This window comes from Paraphaeosphaeria sporulosa, assembly GCF_001642045.1.
Source record: "Paraphaeosphaeria sporulosa strain AP3s5-JAC2a unplaced genomic scaffold CC84scaffold_2, whole genome shotgun sequence".
Classification (NCBI taxonomy): Eukaryota; Fungi; Ascomycota; class Dothideomycetes; order Pleosporales; family Didymosphaeriaceae; genus Paraphaeosphaeria; species Paraphaeosphaeria sporulosa.
Window position 1 is genome coordinate 977,307 of NW_017253361.1, and position 23,377 is coordinate 1,000,683.

Sequence of the window (23,377 nt, forward strand, 5' to 3'; positions counted from 1 at the left end):
CCGAGGGTTTCGCGCACTAAACACTCTCGCTATTCCGCAAAGAGTATTCCGCTATACTGTCATTGGTAGCCCGGGCGTTAAACTGGGTCGTTTGGGGTTCGTCCGCAACGTCATCCGATCACCGGCGAACAAAGCGCTGATAAGGTGCAAACAGCAGGAAATTACTCCAGCCAAGCCGTGACTGTTGCGGGCGAGGATCGAATTCTGACTGCTACGAAAACAATGACGACAGTCAAGGACGTATAATGAATCATTGTTCTGCCCTATAGTGGTGCGTAGGTACCTGCATCTTCGATACTCTTCGAGTACACGGTGTTACGCCGCGTAACTCTTATTCATCGGACTAGTGTTTGTCTCAACATTGGGTTACGGAAAACTAATAGCTATGGTTTCAGCTTCATTGACTTTACTCGCCGGGCTGCTGCTCAGCAGTAGTGCTACAGCGCAGATGGATAATGCTAATTCCTCTCTAACGCCAAATCCACCGTTCGACGCCCGAGAAGCAAGCATCGACGCCGTTCATCATGCCATATACTCCGGTCTCTCCACCTGTCGCGAAGTCGTCTCAGCTTTTCTTGCGCGCATAGAGGCATACAACCACCGCACAAATGCCATCATTACCCTCAACCCAAAAGCCCTGGAGATTGCAGACTCCATGGATGAATCCCTTGCCGCAGGCAATGCTACGGGATCTTTGTTCTGCGTCCCTATCCTACTGAAGGATAATTACGACACGGCCGACATGCCTACCACCGGCGGAGCTCTGGCCTTGAAAGACTCTCAACCCACGGAAGACGCCCCAAGCGTGGCAGCTCTGAAAAGAGAAGGCGCGATCATCTTGGGAAAAGCAAATCTGCATGAGCTGGCACTGGAAGGAATCTCGGTCTCGTCTCTCGGCGGCCAGACAATCAATCCGTACGATTCGACACGAACCCCGGGAGGAAGCTCTGGAGGCACCGGCGCAGCAGTAGCATCCTCCTTTTGCGTCTTCGGTACCGGAACCGACACCGTGAACTCGCTTCGCAGCCCAGCGTCCGCAAATTCCCTCTTCAGCATGCGTCCCACCCGTGGCTTGATCACCCGGACAGGCATCATCCCCATCTCCACAACTCACGATGTCATCGGCCCCATCGCACGCACCATCAAAGACGCCGCCGTCGCCTTAACCGCCATGTGCAAGGCAGGCTACGACAGCACCGACAATGCGACCGCCCTCGTCCCGCCGGCGCTGCGTAACATCGACTATACCTCCGAACTCTCCTCCGCTTCGCTCTCCGGCCTCCGCCTCGGCGTCCTCAACGGTTTCTTCAACCGCACCGACGCCTCCGACCCAGAAGTCGCGCCCGTGAACGCAGCCATGGACGCCTGGCTGGCGCGGCTGACCGCCGCCGGTGCAACTCTCGTCCCCATCAACGAGTCGCTGTATAATGCCACTGCAATCCAGACATCCTACGACGTCCAGCGCTTCGAATACCGCGAGCTCATGGACGAGTATCTGCAGCGGCCTTCGCTTGGCGGGTCGCAGCCGAAGACGCTGAACGAGCTGTATGATCTCAGAGCCTCCAAGGATTCTAAAGGCGAGTTCGTGGTGTTGCCCTCGCAATATGAGTATGTCAATACGGCACTCGTATCCTCGACGAGCAACGCGACGTACTTGGAGCGCCGCATTGGGATCGACAATCTCACCCTCGCGCTGCAGAAGACATTTGCGGCAAACGCTCTCGACGCGATTATCTACCCCGAGCAGAAGAACCTCGTTGTGAAGATCGGGTCGCCCTCGCAGTCGGGTAGAAACGGGATTTTGGCGGCGCTGACGGGATCGCCTGTTGTCACTGTGCCTATTGGTTTCAGCAACGCAACAGCTGAGGCGCCGATTGGTGTCCCAATCGGCATGGAGATCTTGGGCCGGCCGTTCGATGAGCAGAAGTTGCTGGGCATTGGGTATGCGATGGAGAAGATGGGGAAGGTGAGGCGGGCGCCGACGTGGGCGAGGGAGGTGGTTGAAGTTCCGAAGTATAGCGAGGTGCCTGTTGTTACGCCGGACGGTGGGAATGTGCCGAGTGCGTATCCGCTGGGGACGTTGTAGATGCCGTCACACGCCTTTGTTACGGGTTTAGCACATATGCTGGGCCATAGCACGACCGTGAGTACATGGTGATGTTATGCCTAAGGGGTGTGTAATCACGGTAATCTGCAGATCATTCGAGAACATAATTCAGTTGTAGATTTAAGGGAGACACCCTACTCCAAAGCTGAGCAAGTATCTCGCTATCAAACTAGAGCTGGCCGGAACTGATTGGCTCTTCAGCTGAATCTTGCACCGTCGAAGCTTGTCACCACTTGAGCTGTATGCGTTTGATCTTTATGCGCTTGAGCCAGTAGGCTTTTGGTAACAATGCGACATTGGATCGTTCGTTTCAGTGCTTGCGAGCATCTTGGTGGGGTGCGGCTATGAGCTGAGGTTTAGACATCAGCTTGCTACTTGACGCGTTGTTGAGTCTGACTTCAGATGGTCCATCTCAGCGTAGTCGGGCTATGGAGAACCACCAAGTCGAAGCGATGAGGCGAGGAGATGGTTGTGCATGTTCACGCAAAAGGCAAGCGCACCCGAAGGTGTATGGCTGGCGGGATACCCCACCTTTGTCTTATCGGCTGGCCCCGCTGCTTTCGCGCCATGGCAGCGCCCGACCCTTGGACGCATCGAACGACCGCGGGGAAGGCCGACGGCGGCGGCGGCCTCATGCGAATGTACAAGCCTATCTCGACCCCAGCCATTGCGGCTGCGTCGCTTAATTCACATACCCGTCCGCCGCGACACTTGCACACTGGAAATCGATCCAGTCATCTCACACACGCGCAATGGCGGACATCCACGTCTCTCAAGCCGTCGCGCAGGACGACCTCGTCATTCCGGTATGCCCTTCCCTCTATCCACATCCATCCTACTCACCAATGCTGATCCCCCCAGCTGATCGACTTCTCCGCCTTCCTCAGCGGCACCCCCGCCCAAAAACACCAAACCGCCCAGGCCATCCTCAACGGCTTCCAGACCGCCGGCTTCATCTACCTCTCCAACCACCCGATCCCGGCCTCCACCATCTCCTCCGTCTTTGCAAACTCGGCCAAGTTCTTCGACCGCCCCCAAGCCCAAAAGGACGCGCTGTCATGGTACTCCCCCGAGGCGAACCGCGGATACAGCGGCTACGGCCGCGAGAAAGTGTCGCTGCCGGACGAGGACAAGGGCGAGGTGGAGAAGCTACGCGCCGTGCCAGACCTGAAGGAATCGCTGGAGATCGGACGGGAAGGTGAAGAAGGCATGCCGAACATGTGGCCGCCAGTCGACGGCGATGACGACGCCAAAACCTTCAAAGAAGTCATGCTAGGCTTCCATGACACATGCAAGGACCTGCACATGCAGCTGATGCGCGCGATCGCACTCGGCATGGGCATCGACGAGAGCTGGTTCGACGGCTTCACCGACGGCGGCGACAACACCCTGCGCCTGCTGCACTACCCTGGCGTCTCCAAGAAAGTGTTCCAGCGCGCCGACGGCCAGCTGCAGGTCCGCGCCGGCGAGCACAGCGACTACGGCTCTCTCACGCTGCTGTTCCAGGACGAGCGCGGCGGCCTGCAGGTGCGCAGCCCGAAGGGCACGTTCGTCAATGCGACGCCCATCCCGGGCACCATTGTCATCAACGCGGGGGATCTGCTGGCGCGGTGGTCAAACGATACCATCAAGAGCACGAAGCATCGCGTCGTGGAACCGCCGCCAAAGGCGGACAGCAGCGATGCAGAGACGTATCCGCCACGGTACTCGGTGGCGTATTTCTGCAATCCGAACTTCGAGCGCGTGATTGAGGCATTGCCGGGGACGTATGAGGAGAGCGGGAAGAAGTACGAAGGGATCCGGAGCGGAGAGTATCTGGTCAAGAGGCTGACGGCTACTTATTGAGCGCATGTGGAATATGATATACCCTGAGCATTTGCAGCGTCATTCACTTCTTCAGCACTTGAGTTGTTTGCGCAGGGTATGGCCTGGGTACTCTTGATGTACGATGCAACTGTATAGCTACCGCTACCAGACAAGTCCCAGCCCACCTCACCACCCCTCGTCTATATCGGCGTCTTAGCCACAACCCTCACCGGATGCGCCTCGGTGTTGTAGATAAAGTAGTTTACATTTCCCCCTTTGCCAACGCCATCCTTGGCATACTCGACATCCCAGATCCCCTTCCTTTCCTCAGGCGCCTGGATCAGATACTGGTACTTGAGCACCTCCGCGAGCGTAAAACTATGCATGATATTATCCCACCCGCCGCCGTCCTCTTTGAAAATGTTCAGCACGCCGCTGAACCCCTTGCCCACGCGCTCCGTCTTATTCTCGGCGAGCGTGTACGCCCACGCGACGTCCCGCCAGTACTGGTTGCCCGTGACCTGGTACGCGTAGTACCAGCTCTCGACGGCCTCGGGCGCCTGCCCGTTCAGCAGCGCGTTGTTGTCGTCGACGAACCAGCCGCTTTTCTGGTAAAAATCAGACTGGTTCTGGAACTGCGGGTACGCGAGCTCCGTCAGGTTCCACGAGTACAGCGTGGGCCCGATGCCCACGGGCGCGTAGCGGTACCCGTTGGCGCAGAACTCTGCAAAGTCGAGGCCGTACTTGAGCCAGTCTGGCCTGTCCATGGCGGTGGAGCCCAGGATGAACGACCCCCCGATGAAGCACGCGAGTTCCTCGGAGTAGTTCTGGGCTGCGCGGCCGGTGAAGGAACCCGCCATTGTGAGATCGGGCCGCGTCGAGGGCGAGGAGAGGAGGTGCGCGATGGTGGAGTCTGCGGCGGCGGCGAAGCGCTCGCCGTACAGGGCGTACGTGTCTGGGTCGTACACGTACATCTTGATGAGGTACTCGTAGGCGGAGTCGTTGCCCGAGGTCCAGCCGCCGTACGCGTCGAGGATCTCGCCTGTTTCGACGCTGAAGTTGCCGCCTGTGAGGCCCGGCCAGACCTCTGTGCTGGGCTTGAGGAAATAGGACATTGCTTTCTGCGCGAGGTCGCCGTACTCCGGGTTGCCGCTAAGGTCGGAGAGGCGCTGCCACTCGATGACGAGAGAGCCGAGCTCCGCGAGGCCGGCAGACCAGGTCCCGTCTGCCATGCGGTAGCGTGGGGCGAATGTGCCGTTGTTGATGAAGATGTTGTTGACGGGGATGCCGGAGGTGGTGTTGAAGGCGAACTTGAGGGTGTCGGCGAGGGTGACGCACTGCGAGAGGAGGGCATCGACCTTGTCTGCGTCCACGTCGAGGTGGCTGAAGGGACCTTTGAGGAGGTCGTATGCGGCGAGCAGGCCGCCAACATAGCGGATGTTTGTCTCGAAGAGACTGACGCTGAGGCTCGCCCCGCGGCGCGTGGCTGTGTCCACCTTTGTGAAGTCGATGGTGGGTATGAAGTCCAGAATCTGGTTTACGATGTCGGTCTGCTCCATGATGATGGCGGTATCGAGACCGTCGACGGCAGTGACGCCCCAGCCGTTTCGGCTGTTGCTGTAGTTTGAGGTCACGGGGAGGAGGTCGTCGTTGGGAAACGCGATGGAATAGTAGCCGTTCCAGGCGAAGCGAAACATCTCGATGACGGCATCTGCGCGCTTGGTCTGGTTTTGCTCGAAGCCGGTGTAGTCGTAGTCGTCACCTTTCTGGCCTGGGTAAGTCACATTGGTGTAAGAAGGGCCATCGCGGGGGATGCGCGCGGTAGAAGCCAGTCCTGCCAGGGTCGTGCAGAGGAGCACTGCTTGAGAGAGGAGCCCCATGCCAGTGTTCCCTGGTGCGTCTTTGACACTCTGTGAGATTACAGAAAGTAACGACTGGTCTCTATTCCTAAGCACTTGCAAGCGGGCAAAAGCGCTCCTGTCTACGAGGTGTGCGAGGGCGTCCACGACATCTTATGCCCCTCATGTTATCGCCCCGCGTCTTCTGATATGAGATCCCATGCATGCTGTGCTGGGTTCACAGGTTGCGCGTGTGCAGTTGTAGGCATTGCAAATTAACGTCCAGCACCTTGGGTCGTCAGGAACAGGCATCTTGTCTTGTCGATCGCAGGACGCTAGACTTTGATAGGCGGGTGGGCAGTCGTGTTGGAGTCCATACGACATGTAGCTGCACATGCATGATGTCCGATGGTTGATACACATGAGCTGTCGATGAACAGATGGCTCACAGAGGTGTGCATCGTGGCCGTCGTCGTTCGGTGGGGACGTTGACAGAAGGCGCTAGTTGAGACGGGAGCGTAGCGTGGTTCCTGGCAGAAAGGCACGCGACGGGGCGCCATCCGAGGATCGCTCGTATCCAACGCTCGACTCGCAAAGGTACATCCCGAAGCCGGATGGCCTTAACAGGAAGGTGGCTTTCAGCTCCCCGAAGCTTGCGTCCTCGCCGCGACCAGGTCTACAATGTGCAGCTTGCGCCGCTTCGCTCCATACCTACCAGCGCCCCCACCCTCAAGTATACGGGCACGATGTAACCCGCGCGCTACATCCGCACGATAACGTGACTTCCGTCCCGATGAGCCAAGTGCGCTCCTCCATCGCATTTCAGGCTTTCCTCTTCGACAATGTAACCTTCGTAAGAGCCAAGCGTGAGATGCGGGGAAGAGCTACAGCCAATTCACCTGGGCCTAACCCTGTCGCCTTGATTGCTGATCCTGTACCTGACTACAAAACATGCGAGCTCCCTGTCACCGCAGGGCAGCCTCCAAGCTAACCTACCAAGATGCGTCTGCGGTGCTTCCCTGCGCTCTTAGGCGCTGTCGCAGCTCTGCAGCCCCTCCCTCCCGTGCAATGGTCGCAGAGCAACAGCTCGACCAGCGGAGGTTTCTCGCTGCAGGATGCTCCCAAGACGATATACTTGCAGCGCTCGTTCGCAAATGTCTCTGACACCGAGGGCCTGACGCTCATCCCACCTACGGCATACGAGTTCGCGCAGACGTTCAGCAAGGACCTCTCCCAGTTGTTCGGTACCAATTGGACCGTGCAGCAAGTCGAATCTTTCCCAGGATCCGGCATCTTCCTCGGCAGATTCAAGGGCGATACAAGCCAATTGACGTATGAGAACGGCGTAGCAACCGAAGAAGGGTATGAGCTGGAAGTCAGCAATGGAAGTGTCTTCATTGGCGGCACCGGTTCCCGGGGCTTGTTCTGGGGAACGCGCACGCTGCTTCAAGAGTTGCTGATTGCCAATGGGGCGCCTCTGGAGTCGGGACGGGTCGTGGAAGCCCCAGCGTATGCTACGCGAGGGTACATGCTGGACGCTGGGCGGAAGTGGTATACAGCCGAGTTCTTGAAGGATCTCTGCACGTACGCGTCCTTTTTCAAGATGTCAGAGTTCCACTATCACTCTAGCGACAACTATCCTCTGAATCGCGGACACAATGTAAGTATCTTGGTACATTCAAACGAAAAATACTGCGGTACCAGGAAGCAGATCAGCCCGACTCGCTAGGTGGAGACTGCTTGTTCGATCTTGACTAACGATGGAATAGGAAACATGGTACGAGGTTTTCTCACATTTCTCGCTCTACCCAGAGAACCCTGAGTTGCAGGGAATCGTCCAGCGCCCAAACGAAACACTTTCAAGAGCAGAGTTCGAAGACTTTCAGAAACACTGCGCGCAAAGAGGCGTCACTGTCATTCCCGAGATCGAAGCTCCTGGTCATTGTCTCTCAATCACCAAGTGGAAGCCCGAGCTTGCTCTCACGAAGAAGGATCTCTTGAACCTTTCGCATCCGGAGGCGATCCCCACGGTCAAGGCCATCTGGTCCGAGTTTCTACCTTGGTTCCAGACTAAAGAAGTGCACATTGGCGCTGACGAGTACGATGCTACGCTAGCAGACGTCTACATCAACTTCGTTAACGAGATGTCTGACTTTGTGAATTCGACATCCGGCAAACGTGTCCGCATTTGGGGCACCAACGAGCCCTCGGAAAACTACACAATCTCAAAAGATGTCATTATACAGCACTGGCAGTATGGCCAATCCGACCCAGTGCAGCTTCAAGATGACGGATACCAGCTGATCAATTCGGAGGACTGGTGGGCGTATATGAGCTTGAAGAATGACCACATGCCCATTCTCCCAGCCCCGTACCCCCAGTTTTTCAACAACACTCGGACCTTGAACTTTGCCAATGTGGAGGGTTGGCAATGGGATCCGAGCTTGTTCAACCCGGTGAATACCACGGAACAGCTTGAGCCCGGCGCAAGTGGAAATAAGGGTGCCATTCTTGCGGCCTGGAGCGACAGCGGACCAGACGCAACAACGCAGCTAGAGGGGTACTATGCTATGCGAAACGGTATCCCATTAGTTGCAGCGCGGGCCTGGTCAGGTTCAAGGGGTGCCAATGTCAGCACCAGTGACTTTGACTCGTCGCTCGAGATGCTCACAGCAAACGCCCCGGGCCAGAATCTTGATCGAAGGTTCTCAACATCGGCTCAATACAAACCAGCAGAAGATGACACTCCCCTTTTTTCTTGGAAGAGCTCTGGCGGCTACAGTGGATCGAACGTGTCACTGGGTAAGGGCTCGTATGGCCCACCATACACCCTTTCCATCTCAGCTTCAGGGCCTTTCACGCTGCTTGGGCCAGACACTTCGCTCTCTGTCGGCACTGTGCCATCTAACATCAGCGCGAACGGAACCTCAACTTTGGTTTTCTCGACCGCGGACGGTTTCCCATACCCCCTCCGCTCCACGTCCGAATCAGACGGCCATGATCCTGGCCACCCAGGGCGCATCTGGTGGAATCTCACGAGCTCCACCCACCACCCTGTACCCATCACATTCCCAGCGAACATTCGCATCGAGACGGACGTCGTCAACGGGAGCAGAGTCTGGGTCGATGATGAGTTCAAGGGTCGTTACGAGGTGTTTGTCTTTGGGGGGAGAAATACAATCTTCAGCTGGAGTCAAATGGCATTGGTCGCTCCGCTACAGAGTGCAAGCGGCGGGTTGGAGAGCGTTGTGCTCGCGGCGGGCATTGGAGGCTCAGGAGGAAATGGATCAAGCGGGACCTTACCTGGTGGGCCGTCGAACAGTGGAACTGGCCGTCTTGTTGGCTTTTCTACGGCAGCCGCTGGACTGGCTGTCCTGATCGGGATGGTCCTGATGCGAAGTGGATGGTGAATTACGTACGCATCTATGAAGCATATCACAAGCCTGTCGTCTTATCTAACACGATATCTTCTCCTAGTGACGGCGGGCATCTCCGCAGTGGGCCATCCCCAATCTAGAAGGACCCTGGCGGAGTAGTGGACTTTCATAGTGGGGCAGAAGCTCAGCTCCCCGCACCACAGCACCACACATCACCACCAAACAACCTACTGCCCTCGCGCCTCTCCTCCAAACCCCTCCCCTCCCTCCCCGACCTGCCCAGCCCCTCTGTCCTTACAGGCCCCGTCAAAATGCCCATCGTCGACATCCATACGCACATCTACCCGCCCTCCTACGTCGACCTCCTCCGCACCCGCAAAACAGTCCCCTACGTCCGTAACTTTGAAGACGCCCCAGACTCCAGCCGCCTCATCATCCTCCCCGGCGAAGATGACCCCTCTACCCCCTCGACTTCGCGCGGCCGTCCCATCGGGCCCGAATACTACGACATCGCGCAGAAGATCGCCTTCATGGACACACACAAGATCGACAAGTCGGTAATCTCCCTTGCAAACCCGTGGCTGGACTTTCTCCCCGCTGATGAGGCCGGTGACGCCGCGCGCAAGATCAACGACGACGTCGACAAGATATGCGCGGGGTATCCGGGGCGCCTATACGCGTTTGGCACGCTGCCGCTCAGCGCGGATGCGGAGACCATCGTCAAGGAAGTGGAAAGGTTGGGGACCCTGAAGTACATGCGCGGCGTTATCATGGGAACATCCGGGCTGGGCAACGGGCTTGACGACCCGCGGCTCGACCCCGTGTGGGCGGCTATTGAGAAGGCGGGACAGATGATCTTTCTGCATCCGCACTACGGGCTCCCCAAGGAAGTCTACGGTCCGCGGGCTAACGAGTACGGACACGTTCTGCCACTTGCGCTGGGCTTCCCGCTCGAGACGACGATCGCGGTGAGCAGGATGCTGTTGAGCGGGGTGTGGGATCGGTTTCAGAAGCTGAATGTGCTGCTTGCACATAGCGGGGGGACGCTGCCATTTTTGGCGGGCAGGATTGAGAGTTGCATACTGCATGATGGGCATTTGAAGAGCAACGGGACGAGGGACAACAGGAGGAGTGTATGGGATATACTGAAGACGAATATTTACCTCGATGCGGTGATTTACTCGGAGGTTGGCCTGGGGGCGGCGGTCGCGGCGAGTGGGGCGGACAGGCTGCTCTTTGGTGAGTTCAGATCGCTCCTGGTAAATGGTGTTGGGAAAAAGGGTTTGCTAACGTGAGCAGGTACGGATCACCCGTTCTTCCCGCCGCTAGAGGAAGACGTCGAGGAGTGGCATAGCGTCAACGCAAACTACACTGCGATAGCGAAGGCGTTTGACAGTGATGAAAAGGCGAAGGATGTTCTGGGAAACAACGCAATCAGGATATTACGGTTGGACGAGTAGGATATACCCGTTTACTGAAAGAGAAAATACACAACCTTACACATCGGGCTGGATGTCCGCGCCGCGAACGTCTGAGACCCACAGCAGTCCAGTCACGAAGACGCTAAGCACAAATTAAAAGTCAAATGCGATCAATTTGGCAGCTCAACAAGACATCCATGTAAAACGGAATCAATTGCAAGACCGATTGAAAGAACAAGAACCCATGCTCGTTGACATTGGGCCATGGGCCTGTAGCAGGCGCGAAACCGACAGCAGAGATGGCAGCTCACCAGGCCAGAGTGCGAGACAAGATGTTGCGCTGTAAGAAAAATTCCATGCTGCTAAAGGGGTGTAGTAGCTATCGTCGAGCCGCTGCCGTCCTCCAAATCACCTGTTCAGGCGCGTTAGCCGAAGCGGCCTCGGATCCTGGGACGGACTTGCCAAACGAAGCACACCTCGATTTGCTCGTTGAGCAAGGATGACACCAATCGTCGTAGTCAGGAAAGGTAAGATACCGCAAAAAGTTGCAGTGATGTCAGAAGTTGTCCAGTCTGTGCGGTTGTTGGTGATAGAGTTGCCGCTTACCATTGTTGTGTTGATGGCAGCGTAATTGATCGATACCGTGGTCGTCATATTGGCGGTAGTGTGGTCCATAAAAATGGTCGTCGTCGCAAAGGTAAGTGGCCGACACCGCTACAAGTGGAGCGTAGTTAAAGAGGAAGTATTGGAGATTCGAGTAGATGATAGTATGTTCGAGCGAAGTAGGGCTGACCGCACACCCAACCCTGACTTATTGTGTCCACCAGCGAACGGAGAGTCAAGAGAAACGAAGCCTCCCCTCCGGTATACCTGGGCACAGGCCCCATAGAGTCACGTGATGCATTGCCATTCCACATACAAAGATTACGGTCGGAGTGTTCTCCTGCGGAATTCAGCAAAGTCCTTTGTTACGACCCTACTTTTGATATCTCTGCTCCTACTCCTGCGGAAAAAAATTAACTGGACGTCCTTTTACCAATGTATTCGAGTTGTACCCACTCTCCCCCGGACACTACGAAGCAGTATAGCCCTGCATAAGCAGTACTCGTATGGGTTCTATTGAGTCGAAGAGGTGGTACCTGGACGTCTTGGTCTTCAGCAAAGCCGTGGTTCGCGTTACCAATCTCAATGTGGTCTGGCCAGAGTGTCAGTCAGTTGGCGTCAAGATTTCTTGATGGAATCAGGGCGTACCTCGTTTCGCCCGCTTGGGACGCCGGAGTTTTATGACTGCGAGTAAGGCACCGGGGATGCCTAGTAGGAGAGCTATAATGGCTAGGACTGTACTGGTGACAATGGCGGTGTTCCATGTGGGGGGGTTGGCAGCGGAGATCGAGTCAGCTGTTGACATCTTGACTTTGGCCAGGCGAGAGCAGCTATACGGGAGAGGTAAGGACGATGTAGACCAGATCCAGGGACACCCGAAGTGAAGAGTTGACTGTAGCCTTTTAAAATGTAGGACTCCATCTGACAGGAAATATCTGGCTATTTGTATGGTGGAAGAGAAGTGAGCCCGGTGCTCTCGTTTTGTACTGAACTAATACGGAATCGATACAGGGATTGATACTCCAGCGACGTGCGGCATCGGCGGTACATTAATACGAGCGTGGCACCTGCATGGAGATCCTGAAGCGCTACCAATGAAGACACACTATGTTTATGAGGGTTGCGATATGAATGGCTAGAGTTGGGTGGGCTGGGCATTCTGACGCGGCTGTGTGCATGGAATCCTTGACAATCCGGCCTCGTCAAAACAGGGATGGTTGATTCTGTTGGCGGACACGCCGCCCCCTGTTTCACCGGTACGATGAGCATTTACCGATGCACACAAGGCTACGTTTGGCCTCAGGCATTGACATCAATTCGCGCTTGAGCATTCCAATACGAGTCGGCACCTAAGATTACATGATGATTCAGCGACGCATCGACTTATGTACCTACTTGTATTCCACGTGGACTCTTCACGTGGACAACATGACGCTTTGGTGTCCGGACAGCCCAGGGACCAGGAGCAACGTAATCTTTTACATCAGAGGAAAAGCATGAAGATGGCGCACATGGTAGAGATTTTATCTTGAAGTGGGCCATCGTTGTGCCGCGGGTAGTGATGCGATTGATCTCATCCGGGCTGCCCGGAGACCAGGCGCAACAGATATTGACGTAAACAGGACTGCTTACCACAGCTGCAGCGTTGGGTATGTTAGTGTCACTCATCAATTGATACGGCAGCGCCGCTGGTTGCGGCAGCTCCAGGCGTCGGTCTACACTACTTCACTTATGCTAACGTACTTATAGACACTCAGGAGAAGCTGAGGCAGGCTGAGTTAAATTTTGAGCGGCGGGCTGACGCTGCTCAATCTGTAGACCCGACCGTTTTCTCCGAGTTTCGGTGTCAGGTCGCTGTGTGCTCCCATCAACGCAAGTTGTCTTTCAAAAGGTTCCATATTACAGGGTACCTAGGTATGATGAGTCGACTCTGAAGCCACAGCAGTATTGATATACTTTTATTTATACTATTACTTTACGGAAAGATGCTAGAGAAACCCAACGAATCGCTGTCGAGAAAGGTGATGTTCATATAAGCTGTAGACGATCAGGATGTAGTTGCCTATTATTTTGTGAGTGAACGACCCCGCCTTGGCTCATGACAGTCGCCATTCATTCCCAAACATAACAATACGGTACACTCCCGCATATGCAGCGCTCGTATGAGACTTTGTGACGGAATTGTGTGGCAGGGGAAATCGTGGTGCACATTGCCATTCTCGATATGGTCTGGCCAGTAGACTTAGTCACGAATATCTATGGTACCATTATTTTCGCGCTTGTAAACCAGAACGTACATTGTTTGGCGCGTCTGCGGCGTTGAAGTTTGATAATGGCAACGATGGCGCCAGGAACGCCTAGAATAACGGCTAGGATGGCGAGGACGGCGCTGGTGATAATCGCAGGACTCCATGTAGGAGAGTCGGACCCGGTGGTGGACATTGTGATTTTCGGTGAACTAGAGTTATTGGGAATGGAATATCATGATGTATATCGCGGACAGAGACAGTGAGACGTGAGATGTTTACTTTATATAAAGCTACCTTGCTTCAATATGAGCTCTAACAAGCTGGAGCTCGCAAAGCCATATGTTACAAGGGGTCTCCACTTACCTAATCTTAGGTTCGGACCTTGAGGGTATTCAGTGATTCGAGCGTGAGGGTTGGCTGTACCAAAAAGGGGTGGTGGTGAATAACCAATATGGTACTAGTACGATATAACGATATCGAGAGAAGGCTGATGGTTCGTGTGAATACGAGTGGCTTCAATTTAGATATGAAAGTTGACTACGAAGAATAGGAAACGTTCAGAGAATGTCCTCGACTAAATACCAGTCGTCCCATCCTTCACTGTCTTCCGATTCCTCGTTGAGGTCCCGCCAAGTCTTCAATGTCCCTGGGACTTCCTCAATATGCGGGACTTCATCATGTGACCCGGCTGTCCCGCCAAGTCTTCGCTTAGGTGGGACGTTGTCACGTAACGTCGGTCTCTAGCCTTCCCGACTGATTATGCTGATGCTTTGTTCCTTACTGTAAGCCTCATCCTCCGTCGTGCCATTTCCTGCTGAAAACCTGTCGTGTTTCTTTGTGATCGTAACACCACAAGCGCGAACACTAGGAACCAGATGAACGCAACGACGCCTGAGGCTCACTTGTTAATGCGGGATACACGAAAGCACGGTCTCGGATTGGGCGAGACACAACACTGAGCTGCACTAGCGTCAATCATGGAAGGACAGACTAGCGCAGCCCTCGCCATCATTTAGCGCCCAGTAAAGCCTCATCCACGATCCATCATCTTACCACGAGGTGCTATGCACACCAACTCCTTCTAGGCTGGGCTTACCCTATCTGTCTTCGTCAGCTGAGCCGTTTGTCAGGCTCGATGTACTAACCGCCACTGAAGCTGAACATTCGAAGCATGGCCCACCCGTCATGACACACGCAGCACGCATCACACACATGCATGCCTGCCTCAGGATGGCATTGTCGTTGTTCGGCCCACTCTTGAAATCTACTACCTGCTACAGGTAACTCATTCATTACTGGCGGCCATATTCGTTATGCCCAGGGATGCGCCAGAGGAGGATTGCCATGGAATGGTCTTGGGATTAAGAACAGGTGGTGGCATTCAGAGAGTAATTTCAATTCCGGATTGTCTTAAAGGATATTTATAGCATGCCTTTAGCCTTATCTCTGTACCTAACAATAATTCTAATGAAATGTTTATGAGAAAAGGTAGTGACGAGCGTAGCGGAAGCTTACGTTCCCGGGGTCTCCAGCCTGACAGGCCTTGCGTTCTCCAGAACCTTCAGCTCGTCCGTGTCCCACCTAAAAGCCATCTCGACAATTTGATCTCACAGGTCTCCAAAACTTTCCTCTGCGATCTCACTGATCGAAAGTGCTCGCTCCACTGCACTTCCCATCCTCAGCGTCACCTGCGAAACTTTTAGTATATACTTTCGTAAGCCCTCTGGCATACAGATAGAATAGAGATATGTGTCCCATGTTTAATGCAGCTACGCCCACGGAGCTTCTTTACGGCGAGAATAGCCCCTGGAAGTCCTGTAATAAGAGCCAGAACGGCAAAGACACTGCCAATGATAACGGTAGAAGTGTCCCCTACGGATGAGTCATTGCCGACAACATTGGTGGTAGACATCGTGAAGACACTTAACAAGTTGGCGTGGTGGCTTGATGGGACATCAGGGACCGACTAGATGATTCAGGAATTTTTGAAATTGGCGGTACATCTTGGAACAACATCGACTGGGAATATATACTTCTGTGCGGCTGACCGGTCGTAGGAGTTCAAAATCAATATTGAAACGATTCTCAGACGGTTTTCGCAAGCTGTGGTCTACCCGACTGCGACCACCACTGATTGGATATCTGCGGTAAGAATAATTGTGACAGATATACAACTATCTTTATATGTTGGGACTGAATCTCATACATAGTGATAGAATATTTACTAAATAGTATCTTCCCAGGCCCTGAAGGAAAATTTGAACGAAGATACCTCATAGTCATACCAACTACCCTCGAAAACCTGCAGCGCATGTTAAGTGGTTTGCATATGACATGGCAGCGGTCGTGCACGGGGAGACCCACTCCGTATTCAATGACTGTCTGAAGATCGACCGAGCCAGCGCGCCGGGAGAAAACCGTTTGTGCTACGCATATAATCCACAAGATCAGGAAGGGCGCGCTACTGAAAATTCGTCTCTCAAACCTAGTCATGCCGCCTTTTGTTAGCAAGTCACCGTCTTCTGCGTGCCACATGGCTCTTACCTGCAATGCCCATACAAGACTGAGTTCCGCTGCAGTCTGTCTTTTCATAACAGGCATGATCCTATGGAAATATTCTGCTTATTGCATGTGGTCGATTTTCACTGCATCATCTGTGACGCCTCGGTCATTGCTTTGCAGTGTGTTGCGGTGCAGTGCAGTGCAGTGATGAGGCTCACCCACACCATGTCACTTGAGACCGAGCAAAGATGACGATAACCGCAGATGGAGACCTGGGTGATACAGAGCAGGGTGAGCAGTCGCCATGCAGCCAAGGAGTGATGAAAAGAGTCACTTGAGACCGACCCTGGCGCAGCCACCTATGTCTGCTCGTTTGACAGGAACAACCGTGGCGCGTCTCCGATCAGGAGTCAAGATGCCATGGGCACACGCGACGATGCCGACATGGTGAGTACGGGCCGTGCGGTGCGGTGTATGCATGGGAACGGAGGTGATTTCGCTGCACTCGCACCGAACAGGCCTTGCACCTCTTTCGGCGGCATCTGGATGTACTGTATGCTAGCAGCAAAACGACAAGGGTAAACTCAGATGAGATGGGCAATTTCGCGCTGAGCCCAGTGTGTCTCCCTGCTCCAGTCGTGGCAGTCGGAACCCGTCCTCACTGAGCCCAGTGTCTTCGTAAGGTTGGCGCAGCGCTCACCAATCCTAGACCCCTGCGCGGTCGATTATGATCCAACCCGCTCCGACGCTATGCTGCTAATGCAAGCCTGCAAGAAGCGTGAGCGCTTCGACTTTTCCAGGCAAACAAATACCTAGCGAATAAGAAAGTACTGACCGTCCCGCACATCAGTTGGCTGCGTGAATATACGCATTCATTCAAAGGTGGGGCTGTGTTTGAAACGGCGACCTCACGGCTGAGAAGTCAAGGCCGGGACAGACAGCGCCAGGCCGGTCACGTTGCACGTTGCACGTTGCACAGAGTATCGTAAAAAAGAAGAAAACACCCAGGCTTTTTCGACTGACAGCATATCTCCTATTTAAAAAGGTTACTCCTCTTTCCTCCCACAAGAGCTCGCCCTAAATTTACAAATAATTCCTCTCCCCGTCGTGGTCGATTCGATTGCCGACAATACTCAGCCTTGGTAGCAACCATGCCATGCCGGGACCAAAGCCACAATCCCCACCTCTGGCCAACTAGCGGTAAACATCCCTCAGAACATAGTCTAAGAAACATCGAGGTCGTCGCTGGAAGGGCAGGTCGTTCGAGGGTCGCGTTGCGAGCTGAAGGTACCGGCCCTCACGGGAATCTCGAGATCGTCTCGCTGCCTCAATCCTTCTCGGACTTTCGTCGACAACCTGCCCCCACGCCTATGTTTCATGATCCAGGAATAGATGGGATCGCCGCGCTGGAGTTGGAGAAGAAAATGTTAATCGCTCGAGTCTGTGAGCTCGAGGACCTGCTGCGTCAACACCACAAAGAGATACCATTCTGCGATCCATATCTGCGGTTTATTATCACCAGTACTATCTTGACTTAGTCTTAATATAATACGCAAAACGCTAAGGGTATCTTGCAATTTCATATACATGTTTCCTACTCATGTTTTCCATTCTTCTTGTCCTTCTTGTCGCACACCTTGTGAAAATCCTTGTGCTTCTTCGCTCCCTTGCCGATGAGATGTTCGAAGTCGCCAAGCGGACAGCTTGCGCCAGGCCCAGTTTGGCAGTCGGGGATAGGGCGGGGCGCAGTGTTCGCGATGAAGCGGATGAACTCGCCGGGTCCATCGCCAGAGACGGCGCCACGCTCGCAGGTCATCTTTTCCATGCCTACGTGGCCGAGAAAGGGGATCAGGTCGGCCATGCGCCATGCGCGTGTCCACTGCATGGCTGTTAGCTAGAGGGTTGGATGCCAAAATCGTGTACGTACGTTGATGTGGTCAGCCGGAAACTGCTCCCTGGAGTTGGACGATGAATTGAACAATCCCAGCGCAGTCGCGACGAACGGAGGAACCTCGCGATGCGTGAAGGATAGGAAGAATCTCTGCTCGTCTGGCCAGCTGCCACCGGGCTTTCCGTTCTCATCGATGGACTGGAAGATCTTGGACTGGGCATGCAACCACGGGAAGCCAAGGTACGGAGAAAGAGGGTTCATGGGTCCGACCATGTAGGCGTACCTCAGGTCCCATGCATATTCATATGCCATCCATTCGGCATCGGTGAAGACTGCGCAGATCTCGGAACGCTTTCCTTTGATAGCGCTCTCGTAGCCGCAAAGTTGCTGAAGGCCGACAACGTCCTTCGGCGTCAGCTTGAAGGGCATGTGCGGAGCCAGACGTGTTGAAACGCTCGCGCCGTACATGTTGATAAAGGTCTCTTGTTCCTCTGCGCCAGGCTCTTTTGAAAAGGCATCGCACGATTTGTGCGGAATTAGTTCCTCCATGGCGCCGTTCTTGTTCTTTGTCACGCGGACAATCTCGACGGTGTCGTTGTGTGCCCATGCTGTGATGAGGTTCTTGGCAGTGTCGTAAGTCCGGGACTTTTTGTCGGCGAGGATGCGCTTTGTGTTAGGTACCAAATCCTCGTATCGTTCTAGCAGATGCTTGCCGACCTTGGCCGCATCGACAGCACCCGAAGGCGTCAATTCTTCCAACTTGTCTTCCTCAACAGGCGACTGCCACTCCGACATGAACGCGAGAGGGCCGGACCACCCCTCGCGGTGTTTCTCTAGCTTCCATAGAAATGGTTTGATGAATTCCTCATACTCCTTGTCATTGGCGTATATTGCTCCATGCCTTACTAGATACGATGCAGCGGTGACATTGCAGCCATCCGGAGCCTTGTGCTCGAGACCGAAGCCTACGGCATCAAAGTAGGGCGAGATACCAGGGAGATGCAGCAATGGGTCGAACTGATAGCCCTGGGAATGATCTTGAGGCTGGATCGGGACCTGGGCTTGTTGACTGCCAGAGAAGGCTGGGATAGCCACAGCCAAGACTGTGGGTGCCAACAGAAGGGCGTGCAGCGATGCGAATGGAAGGGAAACGATCATCGGATGGATAACTCAATGTTGAGAGGCGCGTCGATTTTCTTTTGAGGTAAAGAGTTCATGACGTCAAAGCCCGGTTCCTGGGAGGAGCACGCGTCTAACGGCGAATGGCATGGTCTACCGGCTTAGTGTGTCACCTATTAATACTTACGATCTAGAATTTTAACCCAACCTCGCGGAGCAACCGCCAGGTTGGGTCCACAGTGACTAGATGTGAAAATCGGCCGTAGTTGTTTTTTCGCGATCGTTGCTAGCACAGGCAGGCGGCCTCTCTTCGAAAACGTCCACGACAGAAGCATCGTACACTGCGTCAGTGTGACACTACTGGAAGCTGAAACTATGGAATCCCAAGAACCCTTTAAAAGGCGTCAGGGCTGTCGTCCGTGCGAATGAGCTCATCTGACCTGCGGTAAGCGGACGACTTGATGGCCTTAAGATTTCGTATTGACGGAAACAGAGAGCCAACAGCCGTGTAGACGCTGTATCAATCGCGGCCTGCAAGACCAATACATCGCAGGTGGCTTAGACGAAGCTGTCATCGACTCTGAAGCTCTTAAACAGTCTGTTTTATCACCTGCCCTGGCGTCAAAACACTACTTAGGCAGAGTCAACCCCACTCGGCGCGCGTTCGATCATACTGGGCAGCTCTGTCCTCCTAGTAGACCCGCATCTGTCACTGCCACATTTTGGGAATACGAGAGCACTCTTGTGTTCCATGTTGATTGGGAAGGTGTGGGTTGTCCAGAAGAGAAGCCAACCACATGATAAATGGCACCAGGTTTGTGAACGTGGCGGGTCGATCTCGTGAGGGAGAAGATGCCATAATAGCGGTGGAGAGGACTAGACACATTGCGGATACTGGACCGACGCATTTACTAAGAGTGTGGTATGTATTCACGAACAATTGACGTGGTTCGTTCTTCGTTGCACTTACACGTGCGGGATCCCCTACGAACGTGCACCTAAACTTGCAAATCAGCACAGAATGACCAAGCATCTGTACCCACTGTTTGTGCACAACATTGACGCCCTACTGTCTCTGGTGAATCATACGACGTACCGTGCGATAGGCCGTTTGGGAACCACTCCGACGGTCCGTCTCTTAAAACCGACGCGTTCTGGGGAAGACCTTGCGTGTCTTAAGCAGGACGAGAACAAGCGCATGTTGGCAGCGAGACGCGTGCAAGAGGAAAAGCATTAAGCAGCCAAATTCGATTCCTATTTGGAGGCGTTTCTTCCTGAGAAGTCACACACGATGAACACAGGCGGAGACGAACGGAAACGGCGGGTGCAACCGTCCTTAGTTGAACAGCGTAACAGAGAGCGTCCCCTAGTAGATAGGCAGGCATAGGAGAAGAAGAAAGAAGCGGCGAGACTCGAGGGTGCTCTGGGGGCGCTACATGTTGAAGAGCAACGAGTGACAGAAAAAACTGGAGGAGAAAGGAAGGGGAAGGCGCGACTTCCTCTGGGCAATCACGCCATCCAAGCCTATCAGAATGAGCTCTTCGCCCTTGAAAAGCAGAAAAAAATGCTCATCCGGGCCGCCAGGCAGGAGCAGAACCCATAATGCAAGACTGTCGCCCGGCGAGTCCAGGAGAGCAGAAAGAGCCTGCACCTGTCCCAACTAGCCATCCCCTCCAGGACTCCGAGAGGCAGCCTCGGCGCGTTCAAGAGGAGTGCAGCCACAGGCTTCAAAGAGCTAGGCATGAACAGAGCGAGTATGTCCGTTCTTTTAAAAGCAAAGAAAGGTCAGCCAATCTCGACATTTAGCAGATGGAATAGGGGAATACTCTGCTGGAGATATGGAGTTGCCGGAAAGTACACCGCACATGACGCCTGCGGCATCGCCGGAATCGCCGTGATCCCCCGTGTTAGGGTTTTCTGCTGTTAGATATCTCAACCATTTGAGGGACTTGACCGGACATGTCTTGAAGGGGTAAAGCTGTTTTTCTGCGCTACTCCAATCCTCGACATCGAGAGGCCAAAAAATTCTGCAAATAATACAGTGACTATGTCTCCAAGTTCTGCTTAAATTTCCTTATTCCTTTCGTTTCATTCAGTATGTGCGGTGAAGGCCCAAATAGAACTAGGCGACACGTGATAATGGCAGGCTGACGAGAGCGAGAGCAACCTCTGTAAAAGCCACATATTTGCGTATTAGAGGTTATCATTGGTATAATAAACGTAAAGGAATTCAAATTCTCCCATTGGAGACCGCAACTCCTTAGACAATCAGTGACGAAGTTGTTGTTCATGTGCACCAGGGACCCGAGTCATATGCTCGATAAGCCAGCCTTGGACGAAAAGGGACAAAAGTGTGCAATGTCTAGGCAGCAGATTGACACAAATATGTCGCAGACTCTCCCCTTCATTGTATATTCAAATTTCACCTCGAAAGAATAATCGAAACAGTCTCCTGGAAGAAGTCATGCACAAACGCGAGAGTCTGTTAAAGCCTCAACAGGATGCGGAAATATTCGAAGTATCCGCGTCTTTTAGTCTTGACGACTTTCTCAACTCTCCACGCTATTCCATCACACGACGTGCCTTCTTCGTCCTCTCGAATGTTGCACACATGCTTTGCATTATTGCTCTCTACCTCAGCTACCGCAACAATCGGGCATGCACTTGAAAGTAGGACCCTGAGCGTACCCGGAGTTCGTGCCAGTCCGCTGACGAGATGTGATGGTTACAAAAGCCGGCAACCGGCGACTGGCCGAGGAGATATAGAACTATTATGGTCCATCAGCGCTGCAACGCAAAATTGAAGAGCCTCGCATAATAGCTATTCACTTCAACTCGGCCATTGTTTCGAAATGGTACAGAGTGCACGGTTCGAAACTTGGCCGTTGGAAGGTCTTGAGGCAGCACAGAACCAGCGGTAGTACGCTCACTCTCATGCTGGTAGTATTTGATGTATCGGTATCAGTGCAAGTCCAAACAGCGTACGCACATTCAAGCTCTCATCTCGTATCTCGTCTTCTCCGACATCACTTCGGCGGTGACCTCGTTACCATGTAGCTCATACATTGCACTCTGCGAGTGCATCTCGGCGATTTTGTGACCTTTCAACTCATTCCTTTGGGGTCTCTTTCTCTTTAGCATAACAAACAGAACCGCAGACAAGGCGACAACGCAAACTCCGAGGCCAACGCCTACCCCAACACCAACTTTAATATTATTGGAAGAACCTGATGAAGACGAGGTTAAATTTTGCTGAGAAGATCCATCAATTATCGGAGTCGTTATGGAAGGTGTCGAAGTTGTCGGCTGTACACTCGTGGCGGGGGCTGATGTTGATGTTGAAATCGACGACTGATCTAACGCGGTCTCGGAGCTCGATAGGAGTGTACTTATTGGAAGTCTCATCTGCACAGCGGTTGCATATACAACTGGATCTGCAGCTTGAAACATGAATTCGGTCATGTTGCAGCATGTCGTGTTGATGTGTCCAGTTCTCATTTGGACTTCAGATGGGCCTCCGTTGTTGCAGCACCATGCTTTTGAGTCGAGACATTTCCAATACAGATTGTCCGCTATTTATATCGTCAGACAACCCTATCAGGATGCACTTGGTATTCATACCGTGACGACAAGGATCCCATGGTGGGCACGCTGGGTCTTTGAATGTGGGATCTGTGCAGGCCTCTAGCCAGTAGTAATTCGTGTCCGTTCCCAGGGCTTTATGCCGACACAGCCCGTTTGTGAAGCATCTCTCGTCTTCCTTGCAACAAGATGTGTGTTTCTGCTCGAGGATGGCGGTTTGGTTGCAGGGTAGGAATTTGGGGTCGGGTCTGCCGTCGCGTCCGTAGCAGGTTGCCATACTGAATAATCGGAGCGTGCACCTCGAGTTGTTGCCTGTGTAAAAGCCGCGCCGTCAAACGCAAGGGGATGTTGCGTCTTTGTACTTGTTTTCTTTTCTGGCCCCACCCTATGCACTCTCGGGGTTTGAGCATAGGGGCCACCATTCACAGGAGTACATAGCCACAAGGAAAGCCCGCGATAGCAATATATCTAGAAGGATTAATGGGATTTGCGCAGGGTGATTGGCTAGTGATGTCCGTGCAACCTCGATAGCCAACTGGTTGGGGCCGGTACTAGGAACGCAGCAAGTTTGGCACCTGGCAACGTGCAGGCAACGGGCTATCGCATTAGGTCGCCGAAACCTCTTTCTGCCGGATTCGATATAACCATCGTATCAATTGGAGTAATGAACGCGCCCGATGTCTTGTTTGTGTTCGTGTATTTATGGTCGTTTCTGTAGCTGGTTTCAAGGTTTGAGCAAGGTCTTCTCTCTTTACACACGTGGCTGGTAGTATTGCTCTCAGAGAGCATTGATTAGAGGACAATCGTTGTGTCAGTCTGATTCTGGTCCCAACGGGTCGGTAGGCGCCGGCACGGCACATTGGAGGATCAGTCACATTCGCA

The 23,377-nt window shown here is 53.7% G+C and overlaps 9 protein-coding genes across 9 annotated transcripts; 5 read left to right on the plus strand and 4 right to left on the minus strand.

Annotated features, from left to right (window-relative positions):
* The first annotated feature begins 36 nt into the window (after positions 1–36).
* CC84DRAFT_440465 (amidase signature enzyme) lies at positions 37–2,249 on the plus strand. The gene is made up of 2 exons (XM_018186288.1): positions 37–271; positions 396–2,249. Exon 2 carries the CDS (start codon positions 449–451, stop codon positions 2,084–2,086), a length of 1,638 nt encoding a protein of 545 aa, XP_018039896.1. The 5' UTR covers positions 37–271; positions 396–448; the 3' UTR covers positions 2,087–2,249.
* Positions 2,250–2,859: 610 nt separating this feature from the next.
* Positions 2,860–3,952, plus strand: CC84DRAFT_1183844 (Clavaminate synthase-like protein; the record flags this gene model as incomplete). Its single annotated transcript, XM_018180708.1, has 2 exons — positions 2,860–2,913; positions 2,969–3,952. The coding sequence occupies 2 exons, from the start codon at positions 2,860–2,862 to the stop codon at positions 3,950–3,952; spliced, it is 1,038 nt and encodes a 345-aa protein (XP_018039897.1).
* Positions 3,953–4,055: 103 nt separating this feature from the next.
* Positions 4,056–6,225, minus strand: CC84DRAFT_1160664 (seven-hairpin glycosidase). The gene has a single exon (XM_018177550.1). The coding sequence runs from the start codon at positions 5,791–5,793 to the stop codon at positions 4,114–4,116; it is 1,680 nt and encodes a 559-aa protein (XP_018039898.1). The 5' UTR covers positions 5,794–6,225; the 3' UTR covers positions 4,056–4,113.
* Positions 6,226–6,751: 526 nt separating this feature from the next.
* On the plus strand, positions 6,752–9,161 carry CC84DRAFT_1081819 (glycoside hydrolase; the record flags this gene model as incomplete). The annotated part of the gene is made up of 2 exons (XM_018173949.1): positions 6,752–7,411; positions 7,521–9,161. The coding sequence occupies 2 exons, from the start codon at positions 6,752–6,754 to the stop codon at positions 9,159–9,161; spliced, it is 2,301 nt and encodes a 766-aa protein (XP_018039899.1).
* On the plus strand, positions 9,138–10,690 carry CC84DRAFT_440316 (uracil-5-carboxylate decarboxylase). The gene is made up of 2 exons (XM_018186287.1): positions 9,138–9,166; positions 9,229–10,690. The coding sequence occupies exon 2, from the start codon at positions 9,440–9,442 to the stop codon at positions 10,421–10,423; it is 984 nt and encodes a 327-aa protein (XP_018039900.1). The 5' UTR covers positions 9,138–9,166; positions 9,229–9,439; the 3' UTR covers positions 10,424–10,690.
* Positions 10,691–11,565: 875 nt separating this feature from the next.
* On the minus strand, positions 11,566–11,957 carry CC84DRAFT_1212955 (uncharacterized protein; the record flags this gene model as incomplete). The annotated part of the gene is made up of 2 exons (XM_018182491.1): positions 11,566–11,744; positions 11,801–11,957. The coding sequence occupies 2 exons, from the start codon at positions 11,955–11,957 to the stop codon at positions 11,566–11,568; spliced, it is 336 nt and encodes a 111-aa protein (XP_018039901.1).
* A 5,186-nt stretch (positions 11,958–17,143) lies between these two features.
* Positions 17,144–19,248, minus strand: CC84DRAFT_1193315 (histidine acid phosphatase-like protein; the record flags this gene model as incomplete). Its single annotated transcript, XM_018181286.1, has 3 exons — positions 17,144–17,782; positions 17,831–18,876; positions 19,101–19,248. The coding sequence occupies 3 exons, from the start codon at positions 19,246–19,248 to the stop codon at positions 17,498–17,500; spliced, it is 1,479 nt and encodes a 492-aa protein (XP_018039902.1). The 3' UTR covers positions 17,144–17,497.
* Positions 19,249–21,321: 2,073 nt separating this feature from the next.
* Positions 21,322–21,902, plus strand: CC84DRAFT_1160669 (uncharacterized protein). Its single transcript, XM_018177551.1, has 2 exons — positions 21,322–21,583; positions 21,648–21,902. Exon 1 carries the CDS (start codon positions 21,378–21,380, stop codon positions 21,579–21,581), a length of 204 nt encoding a protein of 67 aa, XP_018039903.1. The 5' UTR covers positions 21,322–21,377; the 3' UTR covers positions 21,582–21,583; positions 21,648–21,902.
* Positions 21,811–22,936, minus strand: CC84DRAFT_440589 (uncharacterized protein). The gene is made up of 2 exons (XM_018186290.1): positions 22,535–22,936; positions 21,811–22,485 (listed from the first exon to the last, which is right to left on the minus strand). Exons 1-2 carry the CDS (start codon positions 22,770–22,772, stop codon positions 21,905–21,907), a joined length of 819 nt encoding a protein of 272 aa, XP_018039904.1. The 5' UTR covers positions 22,773–22,936; the 3' UTR covers positions 21,811–21,904.
* Between the last annotated feature and the right edge of the window lie 441 nt (positions 22,937–23,377).